The sequence below is a fragment of the Schistocerca nitens genome, chromosome 1 (assembly GCF_023898315.1).
Source record: "Schistocerca nitens isolate TAMUIC-IGC-003100 chromosome 1, iqSchNite1.1, whole genome shotgun sequence".
Lineage (NCBI taxonomy): Eukaryota > Metazoa > Arthropoda > Insecta > Orthoptera > Acrididae > Schistocerca > Schistocerca nitens.
This window is the reverse complement of record NC_064614.1, coordinates 337,752,581-337,768,787: the sequence shown is the minus strand read 5'-3', so window position 1 is coordinate 337,768,787 and position 16,207 is coordinate 337,752,581. Positions and strand designations below refer to the sequence as shown.

The 16,207-nt window shown below is 38.3% G+C and overlaps 1 protein-coding gene across 6 annotated transcripts in view; it reads left to right on the top strand.

Moving 5' to 3' along the window:
• Positions 1-16,207, top strand: part of LOC126248551 (GATOR complex protein Iml1) — a 637,798-nt gene that overhangs the window by 446,127 nt on the left and 175,464 nt on the right. For all 6 annotated transcript variants that reach the window (XM_049949630.1, XM_049949665.1, XM_049949640.1 and 3 more), the window contains one exon: positions 3,403-3,511. In XM_049949630.1, coding sequence (XP_049805587.1) covers positions 3,403-3,511 — 109 coding nt within the window. The remainder of the gene's footprint in view (positions 1-3,402; positions 3,512-16,207) is intronic.

The following is a 16,207-nucleotide window of genomic DNA, read 5'->3' as shown; positions in this document are numbered from 1 at the left end:
GTTCTCTTGTTACTTGTTTTCATGTGAATCAGTGTAGTTAACTGATATAATTAAAAAATATCATGAAGGGGCAAAGAATATCTGCACCTTGTAAATTACAATGACAATAATAGACAAATGTGAAAACAAGAAATAAAAGATTATTTTTATAGAGCCATATAATGTTTTGTTATGCTTTCTCAATGAAAATGCAGCTAGCAGTTACATATAGATTATTTTGCCAAAGGTTAAAAATGTAATACTAATTGTGATGTAAAAGCTGCAGTGTGCCTACTCATGGAAGTTTGAATGATGTGTTCATCAATATGTTAATGGAGATTGAGGCTAGGAGGATTATGGGGGTGAAGGATGTTTTGCAGTGATAACTCCTATCTGTGTTAATGAAGCAGCCACTGAACTCGAGCATGTTGTGCTCAATGACATGTTTTGCCACTGGGTAGTCAACTTTGTTCTTGGCTACAGTTTGGCAGTGGCCATTCATTGTAATGGACAACTAGTGGTTGTCCTACCAACACAGAAACCCATGCAGTGACGGCAGCATTTTTGGTATATGACAGGGCCGCTTGCAGTGGTGTTCCTGCTTCTGATGGGATAGGATAATTTTTGCAGGACTGGAAGTGCTAGGTGAGTGGATTCGGTCTTCCACGGGGATGTGATCCCTGGGATTGGCATAGGGATGGACTGGGATGTTTTGTTAGTTGGGTGAGTGGCAGAACACCACATTATGAGGGATGGCAAGGATCTTGGGTGAGCTGCACCTCATTTTTGGGCATGATGATGATCAAAGCCCTGTCGAAGAATATGGTTCAATTCTTCCAGTCCATAATGATATTGGGTGATGAGGGCAGTGCTCCTTTGTAGCTGATTATTGGGAGTGATGGGAGGATTAGGGTTGTTTGAAAATATGGCTCAGGAATCTTTTTGCAGAGTAGTTTTTTTTTTTTTTTTGGTTGGGGGGGGGGGGGTAGTGGCTGTCTGTGAAGGCTCTTTTGAGACCTTCAGCATACAGGGCAAAGGTGTTCTTGTCACTGTAGATATGCTGTCCACAGAGTGACTGGGCTGTATGGGAGCAATCTTTTGTTTAGAAGGGATGACAGCTGTCAAAGTGCTGGTACTGTTGGTGGTTTGTAGATTTAGTGTGGATGGAGCCATCAGAGAGGTGGATGTCAATGTCCAGGAAGATAGCACATTGGGCTTAGGAGGACCAGGTGAAGCAGATAGGAGAGAGAGTGTTGAGGTTGTGGAGGAATGAGGATAGGGTGTCTTGGCTCCTGAGTCCAGATCTTGGATATATCATTGATGAACCTGAGCCAGACAAGGGGTTTGGGGTTTTGGGAGGTGAAGAATGTTTCCTCTAGATGGCCCATAAAAAGTGTGGCGTAGGTGGGTACCATACAGGTGCCCATGGCTGTGCTGGAGATTTATTCATATACCTACCCATCATGGGAGAAGTAGTTGTGTATGAGGATGTAGTTGGTAAGTTGCATTAGGAATGAGGTAGTGGGTTTGGAATCTGAAGGATATTGGGAGTAGTAGTATTTGACAGTGGCAAGGCCATGGGCATGAGGGATGTTGGTGTGTATGGAGCTGACATTAACGGTGGCGAGTAGGAATCCAGGAGGTAAAGGGGTGGGGATGATAGTGTGTCAGCGAGTGATGTAGTTAGTGTGTTTGATGTGAGAGGCTAGGTTTCAGGCAGGCCACTAGCTAACCTCCACCCTGTAACAACCCCATCCATCCTAGTCTACCTGCCACAATACTGGGATTGTGTATCCAACGAACACTGTGTAGGGGCACAAGGGTGGATGAGAGCATGAATACTTTGTGTGTGAACTCATTCTGCAAGCTAGCAAGTTTTCTTTCCTTTGTGTGTGCCTATCAATGACTCGGCACTACTTCTTTTCAGTGAGTGGTCTCCTTTACCCCTAAAGTATTGTATATAAAGTTTTATTTTCGAAAGAACCCCCTGATTTTGCTGGGGTATGCCTTTTACATGAACACAGTTGTAATCTGGTGGGTAATTTTTGCTATTACATTTGAGTTCAAAGTTTTCATTTACCTTTCGCAAATGTTTAATGGGCCCTTCACTGGAAGCACAACAAACATTCAGACGATAATCAAGCTTATCCCATACTTCTACGAGCATGCATGATGTTACAGCATTCAATGCTGTTACTACGAGGTGTCGCAATGCACCCCCACTCTCCACCCCCCCTTACTCTCCACCCCCTCTTCCCCCCCCCCCCCCCCACCACCACCCAAAAGAAGGGTGATTAGGTAACCTTAGAGGCTAGTGGTGCAGTGATGCAAAATCTATACACCCATTTAGGCTGATTCATCACTGAGGAATATTGTTGTTAAGAAATGCTCTTGCAAGCCAGTGCAAGTGCTGTGGTGCTCTGTCCCTTTGAAAAATTAAATTTTTATTATGTTCTCACAATCACAGAAAATCTAACACATCATTTGCATAATTTCTGTAATTGAATGAGTGAGGCAGCTCGCTGCACCAGGGAGACACCTACTGGCAATCTGTTGAGCTGGTAACTCACAACTGGCACCAAGAAAAAGTAGAAGATATAGTCTTTAACTGGATGAATCTTTCTGAAATAACTTAAACTTTAAATTTTTATTGTAGCTCGTAGTATGCAAAAAAAAAAAAAAAAAAAACCTAGATTACACAAGGATGTTAATATTGATTTAGCAGCACTGCGTAAAATACTTCATATTTTGTAAGGTCCTGACAGAGAGAACAAAAGCAGAACATTGTACCATGAACTGTCATTGCTTTCAGAGTAAGAATATTGCATAAACTGTTTGATTTTAGCTATTTCTAGCTTCCTTACAATGTTAAAATTTCTTATTTTAAACTGTTGGTGGAACCTATAATTTATATGTTTAAGACACAATCCAGATTTATACGAGGTTGTTTACTCACTACAGTAAATGCATTTACGTCTATTGGAAATCCATATTGTATGACAGTGGTACTCTACAGCTGTATGTATTATGTATGCCACAGTTGCCAGATAAAGTTATACATTTCTTTGAAAACTCAACATTGACTGAAACAGAATAAGATGATTTTCTGGTGAATGAGGGGAAGAAGGTTGGCAGACTAGCATATAATGAATAACTTTTGTATTTTTACTGCTTGTACACACAGGTACTTTAGAAAAGCAGGAAAGCTAAATAAGAGCTCAGCTCTGTTGTTGTTGAGTTACCTGCAGATCTTCTAATGGGTCTTCCTTTGTTCACCAGGTGTGATTAACCACGAAAATTACCATAAGATGTGAAATAAAACAAGATAGGACAAAGTTTACTACAGCTTTATAATTAATGGAAGCATGTCTAGACACACACAAATTCTGCCACATGAATTTTGATTTGTTTTATTTTTTCCAGAATATGCTAAATGAGAAAATGATATGCCACGCATCTGGAGACTTTCGTCATCCAATTATAATTGGTTTTTATCTGTACCATATAGTTCAGCAGGAAAAGGATTTGAAAGGTAATTGTAATTCACTAAAATGAATTGAAAAATTGTAAAACTTGTTTCTGTAAATAAGATTAAAACTTACTTCCTATATCTATCAGTTTATATTAGGGGTTTCCATGGTTTTCAAAATCATTCTAGGTAAATTCCAGAATGGTTCATAATGATGTTCCAGAATTAACACCTTCCTGTATTCTTTAAATGAAGAAGAATTGTGAAATGAAGTATTACCTATGAAAATGGACTTAAGTCCAGGCGAGATTAGCAGGCACCTTTGTGTTTATGATCAAGAAATATGATGGGGCAGTAGTAACAGCATACATGCCAACATTTTTACAAGTGGGATGCCATTTGCAACACATCTATATTTGAATGCTCTGCATAGCACCACAATTAAAAAATGACAGGCACTTTAGTTTGAAAATATACCTGACTCACTATCACTTTGGCAACATTTATGCACCTGTAATGTCTCTGAATAAGCCGATGACTACTTTAGTTCTGCTACTGTACAGTTTTGTAAAATAAATGATAATTAATTGAAACCCTCAACTGCCGACAGGTGTTGTTGATATACCTCAATGGGGACAGCTGAAAATGTGTACCCCGACCGGAACTCGAACCCGGGATCTCCTGCTTACATGGCAGATGCTCTATCCATCTGAGCTACCAAGGACACAGATGATTAGCGCGACTGTAGGTACTTACCCCTTGCACGCATCCCGTGAGACCCGCATTCCCAACTGTGTCCACAATCTACATACGTAATGTACCTAATAGATATTTGCCCATCCACACATTACTCGCGCCCACTGAAGTGACAATTCCCATAAGAGTTCAGGCAACCTATGCACATTTGCACAGACGAAGGTCAGTGGCCATGTAGCCTTTAAGTAGGTATGAAGATACTAACTGTTCTCGAAAGAACAGAAACCATTGATGACCATGCAGCTTCTCTAGAATAAATGATAATTAATTGAAACGCTCACCTGCCGACAGGTGTTGTTGATATACCTCAATGGGGACAGTTGAAAATGTGTGCCCCGACCGGCTGCACCGTCATCAATGGTTTCTGTCCTTTTGAGAAAAGTTACTATATTCATATCTAGTTAAAGGCTACCTGGCAATTGACCTTCGTCTGTGCGAATGCCAGAGGTTGCTCGAACTCTTACGGGAATCGTCACCTTAGTGGGTCCGAGTAATGAGTGGATGGGCAAATATCTATTCAACTGTCTGCATGAGGTATATCAACAACACCTGTCAGCAACTGAGGGTTTCAATTAATTATCATTTATTCTAGAGAAGCTGCATGGTCATCAATGGTTTCTGTTCTTTCGAGAACAGTTACTATCTTCATATCTAGTTTTGTAAAAGTATTATGTTATATGTTGAAACTATATCATCTCATTTGCTCATGGTGGTTTGTTTATTCTAGTACCTCTTAAAGTAAAATCCAATGGATACAACAATTTTTGCAGAATGTCCTGGCTTGCCCTCACATTCACTTCTGTCCAGTGAAAGCTGTGAATTGATGACTGATTTTATATATACAAGGCTGCTTGTTTATTTTTATTTTGGTCGAACTGGTACCGGACTACATTCTTATTTTCAGTGGTTGTGTAATTTGTTATTTTGCCTTCATAGATTTTCTGTAGATGATGTATAATGCCATTCATAACCTTGATAAAGGCTGCAGGATATCATGAATATAAAATGAAAGCAGGGAAGTGTTTACAAAGTAGATGAGTCTATATTGCTCATATCACCTCAAAAATTGTCACCTAAAAACATATTGTGTGCACTTCACTTCTTCATTGTGGGTGTAGATACTTGAATCTGACTCTGCTCTACATTCTCTCTCTCCATCCACAATTTTCCCTCCATTGACTTAACTTCAATATTTTACGTGCACATTCTATCACTTCATTCTTCAGCACTGTACCACTTTCTTCTTCTCATTGTTAATAAATTAAATGATGTTAAAAGCAAGCAGTCATGGCTGCTTGTGAATGCATTTTTCAAAATAATTTTCCATGCTTAATCTGTAAGGTAACAAGGCTCACTACTCTCACATATAACGATGCTCTACTCAGACATGTGACCAAGTTAGATTCCCATATGATCTGATCTCCAGTTCACTTCTGCTATGTTGTATTATTATTATTATTATTATTATTATTATTAATGATGTTGTTACTTTCATTTCAGAATTCCATAGTTCAAAATTATATTATTTTAATGTTTTTTGTATGAGCTTGTATCATCGACATAAGGGTTCATTTGAATAAAATATGAATGAGAACAGTGATATAACTACTCTATTTGTTTTTAACAATACCAGAGAAGGAAAGTTGCTACTCACCATATAGTGGAGATACTGAGTCACGATAGGCACAATAAAAAGATTCACACAACTGTAGCTTTCGGCCATTAAGGCCTTTGTCAGCAGTAGACACACACACACACACACACACACACACACACACACACACACACACACACACACACACATAAATGCAACTTGCACACACATCTGTAGTCGCAGAGAACTGAGACCACACTATTTATTTTTATAGACATTTTGAAGTAGGCATAATCCATATCAGTTCAGTCCGGGGCGGGGGGGCCCTTCATAGTCTCGAATGTTATTGAATTAGCATATGTTAAAATTCAGGAGTAAGTAAGAAACACGTATTTTTTTGTTTCCTCCAAAAAAATTATGCAGTTTTGAAGATGCAAATTTTGGAAAAAAAAAATTAAAATTCTGTATATCTGTAACAGTTATAGTTATGTTGTTAGAGTTTTTTTTATTTGAAAGATAATTCCTTTATGAATACAATGGCATCTTCCATTTGGACATATCTGTCAAAGTTCTTTTACTGTCACCTTTTAAATTTTTTTCAAAAATGCCAGTTCAGAAAAGTTAAATTTTTTCTGTTGATTAGTACCATATAGTATTATATTCTCTGTAAAGTAGAACTTCCACTTCTAAGTTGGACAGGTTTTATTTTTAAAAAATAAATTTTTTATCTTTCAAGGGTAATGTATGTATTCACTGAAGTTGTTTCTTACTAATTTCTTTGTTACAATGTTTATTTCTATTGTCTTTGTTGCAGTTATTTCTTATCACTTTCTTTATTGCAGTTATTTATTTTCACTTTAATTGTTGCAGATATATCTTGCACTTTGTTGTAGTTTCTTGTCAATTTCTTTGTCGTGGATGTTCATTGTAGGTTTCTGTATTGTAGTTGTTCTGTGCTAATTTGTTTACTGAAGAGGCTTCTAAGAAATCTGAGACCATACAGTGAGTTTTGTGTTTTTGTGAGGAATTTGCTGGCTGACACAGTTGCAGTGTGTTTTGTGAAAAGGACTGTTTAAAGCGTCTTTTGACTGGGGCCACAGGAGAGTGAAGTGTACTGACTATTTGCATATCCATGAAAGAGTATAAGACAAACAAAAAAGCAGACTTTGCTAAGGTTGGGAATAAGTGTTCTCATTTGAAGTCTCTGTATCAAAGTGAAGATGTTTTCAGTGACGACTTTTTGTTTCCTAAATTTTATTCAATCGTATGGCTACGGCCCCCTGTTGGGCAGACCATTCGCTGGGTGCCAGTCTTTCAATTTGACACCACTTTGGTGACTTGCAGTCGATGATGGTGACAGCACAACACCCAGTCCCTGGGTGGAGAAAATTCCCCGACCCAGCCGGGAATTGAACCCGGGCCCAGAGGATTGACAATGCATCATGCTGACCATTCAGCTACCAGGGGGCGGACTGTGTTCTAAATGTTTTGACAGAATAACAACTATGATAGAATCTGAACAAGGTGAAGCCTCCCATGGTGCAGATGATGCTGATTTTGCACACGAATTAAATACCCTGAATCAGTTAACTACAGAGGTAGGTGTTAGTCCTGTTAAGAAACCATGGTCATTGAAGTCAAGTCATAAGCTCTATGCATGAAGAAACCACAGAGAAATTACTAAAGCTATGGATGAATGCACTACAGCAAAACTGATCACACTCTTCGAAGTAGAAAGTCCATCTTCAGAAGAAAATGAACCAAAGCACTCTCGCATCTCTTGCCAGAAATATTTCACAAATATCAATTCAGCTGTTGAATATTGTGCATCTTACAGTGAAAAGGTGCAAGTTTTGACTATTATCCCAGAGCCATTTTCAAAGAAAACAATTTTGAACCATGTTCCATCAGTATCAAAGTACATGGCAGGCAAATCAAGAAATTTGAGGTCTGTGAAAGCAGTCTTTGGAAGACCAGATCCCTATTATGGTCATCCTGTAGAAGCAGCTCAAGTTCATATAGTGCAGTCATTTTATCTGGAAGATAAATGGGTCTGTTCTCACCAGAGTGCAAATGAAAAAGACACTATGACTGTAACAGTTGAAGGTCAAAAAGTTGTGAAAGTGAAGAGGTACATGACTCACAGTATTAAAGAAACTTTTGCAATTTATAAGAGCAACTACACAACTTCAGATACTTGAAGATCAAAATTTTATGCACTATGACCTAAGTGAGTAGTTCCACACCCACCTAGAGATGTCTGTTTATGTGTGCACTGCATGAATTTTGAACTTTGTTTGGTAACTTGGAAGAACTTACTGGAGCACACAACATATGATATCTCTGTTGGGCGTGTGAAGTTTTTAGTAGTCTGTGGTGTAAAGCAAGAGACTTGTTTGTTTCAAGAATGTGGTGACTGCCCTGGAAAGGGAGGAATGTCTTTACAGACACTTGGCCTGGAAGACGTAGCAGATAACTCTGCAGAAATCACATATACGACATGGGAGGAAAATAAACTAATTAAGAAAACTATTTCCTTTCACAGTTTCATTGATGAACTTGGTAAATGGTCAGTGAAAGCAGTAACACATCAGCATCTGAAGAAATTGCAGCAGCAACATATCGCAGAAGTGAAAGGGTGTGTACAGGCTGAAGAACTATGTTTTGTGTTTCACTGTGATTTTGCTGAGAACTGGTGTGTAATTCTCCCACAAGAAGTACAAGAGTATCATTGGAGTAATGACCATGTTTCAATTTTTACGGGAGTGACATAGTTTCAAAACAAGACTACACGTGTTGTAATTATAACTGATGACACAGGACATGACTCAGCATGTGCTTTGCTAGCAATGCGCAAAATTCTTCAACTGCAAACAGGGGCAGAGAAGATCATCATTATTTCTGATGGTGCATGTAGTCATTTTAAAGATCGTTACCAGCTGTTTGAATTGAGTAAGTCGCCTGCACCAAATGACTGGGTATACAATGCTACTGGCCACGGGAAGGGGCCTTGTGATGATGTAGGAGGATTGCTGAAGCACCATGCTACAAAACATATTTTTTCGAGACCAAATAAAGCTGAGATCCAGAATGCTGAGAATTTTACAAGAGTCATGAAATCTTACACATTCTCAGCCCACATTCTTCTGTCCAAAAAGGAAATGGAAGTATACCGTGTGCAGAAAAAGAAGACTGATCCAAAAGGAATTCAGAAGACACATTTTTGGACTCAAAGTGATGGGCAAACTCATATTGCACACACTTTAAAGAGCAAGAAAGAAGAAATTTCATTTGTTCGGCCAATACCTCAAAAACAGCAGTATAATATTCAGTTTCACAACCCGAGAAGGGGGATGTTTGTGGTATGTGTGTATGACTGTGACTGGTGGATTGCAGAGATTATAGACACCAGTTATGAGTTAAACAAAATTGTAGCGAACTTTATGTGCTACAACATGGACCAGCTTCTGGATATAGGTTTCCTGCTGAAGGACAGCAACAGCACCATCAGTGCTCACTTCCTGTTCACAATGTTTTGAAGATTGTAAATGCTCCAGTTCCTATTGGTTCAACAGGAAGGCATTACTCTGTATCAAAGGAAGATACTGAAGCAGTGGAACACATTTTTAGTTTATTGACTAGCTAAATCCAGCACAAAACAGAGTGCACAGATGTTGTATAAATTGAAACCTTTAAGTCTTTGGACTTTTCACATACATTTTGGAACCATTTAAAATGCATGAAAAATTAGTGTCTTACTCATCTTTCAGAACCAAAATTATGTTAAATAAGGCTTGGTTTTGATTTTTATGATACTGTTATGTGATAATGTGGTAATAAAACAGGTTTTATGTTTGGCAAAAATTTCAATTGTTTATAAAACCTGTTCAGTCTAAAAGTGGAAGCTCTCCTTTTCAGGGAATATAGAACTATATCATACTTAGCAATAGGAAAAAAAAAATCAAAATTTTGCAGATTGGCATTCTTGAAAAAAAAATTTTTTCCATAAATTATAAAAAGGTTCAGAATGCTATAGTAAAAGAACTTTGACAGATAAGCCCAAATGGAGGATTTCTTTGTAATCATAAAGCAATTATCTTTCAAATAAGAAAACAACAAAATATCTAGAACTGTTCCAGAGATACAGCATAGAGGGCTGCATCTCAGAGCAGCAATTTTTTTGCGGAAAACAAAAAAATACATGTTCCTTACTTAGTCCTTCATTTTAAAATATGCTAAATTCAATATCATCCAAGACTATGAAGGTAAGATTTTTTTTCCTAGCCTGCCTGAATTGAGATATGGACTATGCCAGCAAGAATTTCTCAGAATTCGTAACTGTGCATCCAGAAATGAATGATACTTGCTCATTTTGACACCCCAAGTAGAAATACTCTTTTGCAATTCCATTTTTATTCCTGCTGTCTTTGAAATACATTTAATGGCCAATACAATTTCTCTTTAATAGAAAACTGGTTTGTACTAACAATTTTGTCAGTAGCAAACGTGAGAAAACTTACTGTAAACAGCATTGAAAGTGTTACCTGAGAACAAAATATACATTAAATCTCATTATGTCAGACCGATCAGATTTCTCTGGATATGTTGACTCCTAAAATAGGATTGGTGATCATGGTCATGATCGGGATGAGTTGGTTGATGTTTGTAAGCAGCTGGAAATCCTCCTGACTACTTTCAAATGTTTGGCAGCTTCTGTGAATCGGTGTGTTGGATAGCTCCTGAGAGTTATGTACCTGTGATACCTGCACCAGAGGTTGCTCAAGTACTATCCTCTCCTGTGGATCCTGTCTCCTCCTCTGCAGAAAGTACAGGATCTGTCACATCCCATCCTCTTGACTGTGACTGCTGCATCCTGTGCATTGTGGACAGGAACCAAGGAAGCCTCAGGGTGCTCTAATGATCCCTCTAAGCAACAAGTTGAAGTGCTGTCTTTCACTGCTATTGAAGTTGAGCCAGTGGGACTCAACTCATCTTTTTTGGGGAAAGCAAGTGACCGTAAAGGACACCAGGTGCACTCAGTGTGTATACCTAGGCGCCTCATTCAGCATGTTAAAGAGGCTATTCCAGCAGCCATTGAGGGAACAGGGTGCAACCGACTGCAGATTGTGGCACACATCATATCAAAAAATGCCCATCCTCTGGGCTCAGAGCTCATTGTTGGCTCATTCCAGTGACTGGCAGAGAAGGTTGAGAAGACCAGCCTCGCACGTGGTGTTTCACTGAAGCTCACAATTTGTAGCATTATCCCCAGACCTGACCGTGGCCCTTTAGTTCTGAGTTGAGTTGAATTACGGAACCAGAGACTTTCAAGGTTTTGTGACAAGCTAGGCCATGACTTTCTAGACCTGTGCCATAAGTTTGAGAACTGTATGGTCCCCCTGAAGAGGTCAGGTGTGCACTACACATCAGAGCCTACTACTCAGATAGCTGACTGTATGTGGGCTGTGATAAGGATTATTTAGATAGGCAAATCTCTATCCAATCCAGATAAAGATAGCGGTAGGAAACCCAGAACTATCAGCATAAGGTCGAAAGAAATGCCTCCCACAGGTGAGTACTAAAAGCCTAATGGTAAACTATTGAAGCATTCACAACAAAGTGCCAGAGTTTGAAGCACTCATGAAAAGTAGTGAAGCTCACATTGTATTTGGCATGGTATGGAAAGCTGCTTGTAAACTGAAATTAACAGCAGTGGAATTTTTGTGTTTATTGAAAGGATAGGCAATGGGAAATGGATGTGGTGTATTTGTCGCAGTAGACAAGAAACTCAAATCCACCGAGATTGAATCTGCATGTGAGATTGTTTGGGAAACACTCAGTGTTAGGGGTAGGCATAAAATGATAACTGGATTTTTCTGTTGCCCACCAGACTCATCTCCTGATGTAACCAAAAACCTTACAGAAAACAACAGTTGACTTATACGTAAGTTCCCCAGTCGTACTGTAATCATTGGTGGAGACTTTAATCATCCAACAGTTAATGGGAAAATTACAGTTTTGTTAGTGGTGGGCGTGATAAGACATCCTATAATACTTTACTAAATGCCGTTTCTGAAAACTGCATAGAACAAGTGGTTAGATACCCCACTCATGGTGGAAATATACTAGATCGAATGGCAACAAATAGACCTGATGTCTTGGAGGATGTCCACATCAAAAATTCTATCGGTGACCATCACATGGTAGTAGCAACAATGATTAACAAAGTCAAAAGGACAACTAAAACAAGCAGAAACATATATATGTTCAGTAAAGTAGATAAAAAATCAGTATTGCCGTATCTCAATGAGGAACTTGTAAACTTTCAGCACAGGGCAGGAGGATGTAGAGGAACTATGGCTCAAGTATAAAAGAATAATTGCCCTTGCACTGGATAGATATGTATCCAGTAGAACAGTTCATAATGGAAGGGAACCTTCATGATATACAGTTACTGTAAATAAACTTCTAAAGGAACAGAGATTACTGTATTGTAGGTGTAGTACAAAGCATAGGGCTATAGATGCTGAATGTAACACATTTGGCTGTCAAGAGAGCAATGCATGATGCCTTCAATGACTACCACAGCAGAATATAGTCAAATGATCTTTCACAGAATCTAATGAAATTCTGGTCATATGTAAAGGGTGCTAGTGGCACTGAAGTTAGTGTCCAGTTCGTAGTGAATGAGACAGGAACTGAAATTGAAGGTAGCAAACCAAAAGCTGAAATGCTTAACTCTGTTTTCAAATGTTTATTTACAAAGGAAATTCCAGGAGAATTGCTCCAATTTAATCCTTGTACCACCAAAAAGATGAATGAAATAAGTATCACTGGTGTTCACAAACAGCTGAAATCATTAAAACTGAACAAAGCTCCAGGGCCCGATTGCTTCCCTATCAGAATCTATACTGGATTTGGGGCTGAGTTTCTAATTATGATGTATCATAGATCACTCGAACAAAAAACTGTGCCCAGTTCTTGGGAAAAAGCACAAGTCACACCCGTCTACAGGAAGGGTAGTAGCAGTGACCTACAAAACTACTGCCCAATATCCCTGACATCAATTTTTTGTAGAATCTTACAACATATTCTGACCTCAAACATAATAAGATACCTTTTACAGAATGCCCTTCTCACAAGGGAACCTCCCCATCGCACCCCCCTCAGATTTAGTTATAAGTTGGCACAGTGGATAGGCCTTGAAAAACTAAACACAGATCAATCAAGAAAACGGGAAGAAGTTGTGTGGAACTATAAAAAAAATAAGCAAAATATACAAAGTGAGTAGTCCATGTGCGACATAAGCAACGTCACGGAGAGCGTAAACGTTGGAGCTCCGTGGTCCCGTGGTCGGCATGAGCAGCTGAGGAACCAGAGGTCCTTGGTTCAAATCTTCCCTCGAGTGAAAAATTTATTTCCTTTATTTTCGCAAAGTTATGATCTGTCCGTTCATTCATTGACGTCTCTGTTCACTGTAATAAGTTTAGTGTCTGTGTTTTGCGACTGCACCGCAAAACGGTGCGATTAGTAGACGAAAGGACGTGCCTCTCCAATGGGAACCAAAAACATTTGATCGCAAGGTCATAGGTCAACCGATTCCTCCACAGGAAAACACGTCTGATATATTCTATATGACACTGGTGACAGATAATAATTGTCTGAAAATAAAAAATTAAAACTCTTCACTCAAGGGAAGACTTGAACCCAGGACCTCTCGATCCACAGCTGCTTACGCTAACCACAGGACCACGGCGTTCCTGATCTCGCGTTCTCCTTGATGTTGCCTATCTTGCACATGGACTACTTACTTTGTATATTTTGCTTATTTTTTTCATAGTTCCACACAACTTCTTCCTGTTTTCTCGATAGATCTGTGTTCAGTTTTTCAAGGCCTATCCACTGTGCCAACTTATAACTAAATCTGAGGGGGGTGCGATGGGGAGGTTCCCTTGTCAGTGCCAACCAACATGGATTCCAAAAACACTGATCATGCAAAACCCCAACTCTCACCTTTCTCACCTGACATACTGAAAGCTTTGGAGCAAGGCAACAAACTAGATGCCACGTATCTTGACTTCCGAAAGAATTTGAGTCAGTACCACACCTGTGCTTATTGTCAAACGTTTGAGCATATGGTAGGGAGAGCACAGCATGCTAACTTGGATGGAGAGTCATTATCACATGTAGAGGTGAATTCAGGTGTGCCCCAGGGAAGTGTGTTGGGAACCATGCTCTTCGTGTTGTATATTAATGATGTTGCAGACAATAGTAATAGTAAAATCAGGCTTTTTGCAGATGATGCAGTTATTTATAATGAATTACTATCTGAGAGATGCTGCATAAATCTTTAGTCAGATTTTGATAAGATCTCCATGTTGTGCAGAGATTGGCAACTTGCTCTAAATGTTCAGAAATGTAAAATTTTGCACCTCACAAATAAAAAAAAAACTTATTATCCTATGACTGTAATATAATGAGTCACAGTTGGAATTGGCCAACTCATACAAATACATAGGTGTCACACTTTGTAAGGAAATGAAATGGAATGATCACATAGGTTCAGTTGTGGGTAAAGTAGGTGGTAGATTCGGTTTATTGGTAGATTACTGGGAAAGTGCAATTAGTTTACAAAAGAGATTGCTTACAAATCTCTCATGCAACTGGTTCTAGAATATTGCTCAAGTGTTTGGGATCCATACCAGATAGGACCAACAGGGGATATTGAACATGTACAGGGAAGGGCAACTTGAATGTCACAGGTTTGTGTAATCTGTGGGAGAGTGTCAGAGAGATACTGAAGGAATTGAACTGGAAGACTCTTGAAGACAGATGTAAAGTATCCTGAGAATATCTGTTAACCAAGTTTCAAGAACTGGCTTCAAATGATTACTCTTGGAATCATGAGGTTAAGATTAGAATAATTACTGCATGCACAGTGGCATTCAAACAGTCATTTCCCCCATGCTCCATATGTGAATGGAACAGGAAGACACCCAATAACTGGTACAATGGGATGTACACTCTGCCATGCACCTCATGTTGGTTTGCAGAGTATATATGTAGATGTAGATATAGATACATTTTTATTGATCACTGAAGTAAATAGCTCATTTAAAATATACATATGTATATCTATTGTGTAAACCAGAGAAATAAGCAGTCATATGTTACCTCAAACTGGAGATAGAAAACTATATCTCTTCTGTGGAATATGTGCACTGGCAGTATTGTGTGTTCAGTCAAATGGTAGATGAAGGTCTCAAAAGTAAAATTTTGGTGTCGGTGAGGTTATTAGAGGCACAGCATAATATCAGATTGGGGGAGCTTAGATTAGATTAGATTAGATTAATACTGGTTCCATGGATCATGAATACGATATTTCGTAATGATGTGGAACGAATCAAATTTTCCAATACATGACATAATTAAGTTAATTTAACAACATACTTAAGTTAATATAACAACTTTTTATTTTTTTGTGTTTTTTATTTTTTTATTTTTTACTCTTTTTTTTAAAATTTTTTTGTTTTTTTTTCCTTTTTTTTCTTAATTTATATCTAAAAATTCCTCTATGGAGTAGAAGGAGTTGTCATTCAGAAATTCTTTTAATTTCTTCTTAAATACTTGTTGGTTATCTGTCAGACTTTTGATACTATTTGGTAAGTGACCAAAGACTTTAGTGGCAGTATAATTCACCCCTTTCTGTGCCAAAGTTAGATTTAATCCTGAATAGTGAAGATCATCCTTTCTCCTAGTATTGTAGTTATGCACACTGCTATTACTTTTGAATTGGGTTTGGTTGTTAATAATAAATTTCATAAGAGAGTATATATACTGAGAAGCTACTGTGAATATCCCTAGATCCTTAAATAAATGTCTGCAGGATGATCTTGGGTGGACTCCAGCTATTATTCTGATTACACGCTTTTGTGCAATAAATACTTTATTCCTCAGTGATGAATTACCCCAAAATATGATGCCATATGAAAGAAATGAGTGAAAATAGGCATAGTAAGCTAATTTACTAAGATGTTTATCACCAAAATTTGCAATGACCCTTATTGCATAAGTAGCTGAACTCAAACGTTTCAGCAGATCATCAATGTGTTTCTTCCAATTTAATCTCTCATCAATGGACACACCTAAAAATTTGGAATATTCTACCTTAGCTATATGCTTCTGATCAAGGTCTATATTTATTAATGGCGTCATACCATTCACTGTACGGAACTGTATGTACTGTGTCTTATCAAAATTCAGTGAGAGTCCGTTTACAAGGAACCACTTAGTAATTTTCTGAAAGACAGTATTGACAATTTCATCAGTTAATTCTTGTTTGTCAGGTGTGATTACTATACTTGTATCATCAGCAAAGAGAACTAACTTTGACTCGTCATGAATACAGA